Source organism: Limulus polyphemus, unplaced genomic scaffold (genome assembly GCF_000517525.1).
Source record: "Limulus polyphemus unplaced genomic scaffold, Limulus_polyphemus-2.1.2 Scaffold9647, whole genome shotgun sequence".
NCBI classification, from domain to species: domain Eukaryota; kingdom Metazoa; phylum Arthropoda; class Merostomata; order Xiphosura; family Limulidae; genus Limulus; species Limulus polyphemus.
The window spans coordinates 8,199-10,937 of NW_013675257.1; the positions used below are offsets into that span (position 1 = coordinate 8,199).

General features: G+C 30.4%; 1 protein-coding gene across 2 annotated transcripts in view; it reads left to right on the forward strand.

Annotated features, from left to right (window-relative positions):
- LOC106476019 (cardioacceleratory peptide receptor-like) overlaps nt 1-2,739 on the forward strand; it is a 13,998-nt gene that overhangs the window by 7,015 nt on the left and 4,244 nt on the right. For both annotated transcript variants that reach the window (XM_022380003.1, XM_022380002.1), the window contains exon 5: nt 673-795. In XM_022380003.1, the coding sequence (XP_022235711.1) occupies nt 673-795 (123 nt within the window). The remainder of the gene's footprint in view (nt 1-672; nt 796-2,739) is intronic.

Below are 2,739 nucleotides of genomic sequence, written 5' to 3' on the forward strand. Positions count from 1 at the left end.
GTATACACAGCGTGCTTATTTATCGTCCATTGTTGCCCGTATACACAGCGTGCTTATTTATCGTCCATTGTTGCCCGTATACACAGCGTGCTTATTTATCATCTACTGTTTCTGTCTATTCATATTGACCAAAAGTTTTCTGTGAGTATTTAAATAACGAGACAATGTCATTTTATCAATAGAGCAAATCCCTGCTTATTTATCGTCCATTGTTGCCCGTATACACAGCCTGCTTATTTATCGTCTACTGTTTCTGTCTATTAATATTGACCAAAAGTTTTCTGTGAGTATTTAAATAACGAGACAATGTCATTTTATCAATAGAGCAAATTCCTGCTTATTTATAATACACTGTTGCCCGTATACACAGCGTGCTTATTTATCATCTACTGTTTCTGTCTATTAATATTGACCAAACATTTTCTGTGAGTATTTAGATAACGAGACAGTGTCATTTTATCAATAGAGCAAATCCCTGCTTATTTTTATATCTAAGTAAATGTTATTAAAATATTAAATAAACCAGAAGACCGCCGCGTAAATTAACATTTTACTTTAAACGTCAATATTTCTTTAAAGCACAAATCTTATCAGTAATGAACAAAACGCGTCCGACAGTGACGGAAGAAACACGTGACAAATTACTCCTGGTTTTTTGTATTTCTACTTAAGACAAACCTGGAAGATTCATTGATGATGAAGAAGCTGATAGCAGAAGAAGAAGGGCCAGCTCCAGAGGAATCATTCCGCGAGCGAAGATTAAGACTGTTAAAATGACTTTTGTTATAGTTTTTGGTAAGATTTATATTTTTGGTACGAAACCATTATGTCAGAATCATGAAACGTCAGTCGTGTAACGATATAATCCTGTTAAATCTTCCACTGATCAAACGCAGGGTTATGTATATAAGAAACGAAGAGGTTCTTTCTAATAACTAAGCTTATCTTGACAAATTTTAGATGTGCGTGTGTGTGGAATTCCAATGAAACTTGTATATTTTTCTCCATTTATACTAAAATAATGTCAATATCTTTTGCCCATGTTTTACAGAAGACCATATTTGCTGTCGATTGTGTAATTATATATATATATTTATTAACTTGGATCTGTCATAGTTGATAATTCGTAAAGAACAAGTTTCGATGACATCGGATAGGGCTCTGAACACGTGGCATCACAAACACACACACAAGAATGGATTAGGTTTAGTTCATCCTGGGTTTCTCTAACGTCACCGTTTCTGTACCAATTAAAAAACAAAACCATTCATGATGCATCAGAGTGTTATTAATTTTGGACCACTCTGTGTTATACTGCAATTCTACACGTGCCTTTTTTAAAATTCGGTTGTGGAAAAATATAAAACCAACATCTAGATGACAAAACTTCGAATCGTCATTTATAAAAACGATTTTTTTATTGTTTTTTTGCATTCACGTTTCGATTTGTAAGAGCTTAAACGAATACGTTACATTAAACCGATGTTGGAGCCTCACCACGTCGTTACAGTACATGTCACCATAAAAATTTAGTGTAATAGGACAGCAGTTTTCCATAAATGCTGCGTTCGGTGGCTTGACCGATATGACTTGGTATGGAATAACATTAATACACGGTTCACTCTCCAGTTGCTTGAAGTATGCAATATGTTGAATACTTGTTTCTGATCTGAGTATATGAATATTTAGGACTTCCCTAAAGGGATCAATTTTCAGTGGCATCACACTACCTATGAAACATTAATGTTACAATGTGCTATTGATATATTATCCTTTCTTCAGTGATTTTATATCGGTTATGTGTGTTATGTGATTTGCTAATTTGCATATTTATTAGTCTTTATCTTTCTATCTATCGGTACTGTATTTTATCAGTTAATAATGTTATTAGTCTTTATCTTTCTATCTATCGGTACTGTATTTTATGTGTTAATAATGTTATTAGTCTTTATCTTTCTATCTATCGGTACTGTATTTTATGTGTTAATAATTCCATTAGTCTTTATCTTTCTATCTATCGGTACTGTATTTTGTCAATTGTGACAAATACATTAGTTATGGTTATTTTGAGTGTTGAATACGTTACAGTGAAATGATTTCAAATAGAAAGATAAAGACTAATAACATTATTAACACATAAAATACAATACCGATAGATAGAAAGATAAAGACTAATAACATTATTAACTGATAAAATACAGTACCGATAGATAGATAGAAAGCTAAAGATTAATAGCATTATTAACACATAAAATACAATACCGATATAGAAAGATAAAGACTAATAACATTATTAACACATAAAATACAATACCGATAAATAGAAAGATAAAGACTAATAGCATTATTAACACATAAAATACAATACCGATAGATAGAAAGATAAAGACTAATAACATTATTAACACATAAAATACAATACCGATAGATAGATAGATAGAAAGATAAAAACTAATAGCATACAATACAATACCGATAGATAGAAAGATAAAGACTAATAACATTATTAACACATAAAATACAATACCGATAGATAGAAAGATAAAGAATAATAACATTATTAACACATAAAATACAATACCGATAGATAGAAAGATAGACTAATAACATTATTAACACATAAAATACAATACCGATAGATAAAGATAAAGACTAATAACATTATTAACACATAAAATACAATACCGATAGATAGAAAGATAAAACTAATAACATTATTAACACATAAAATACAATACC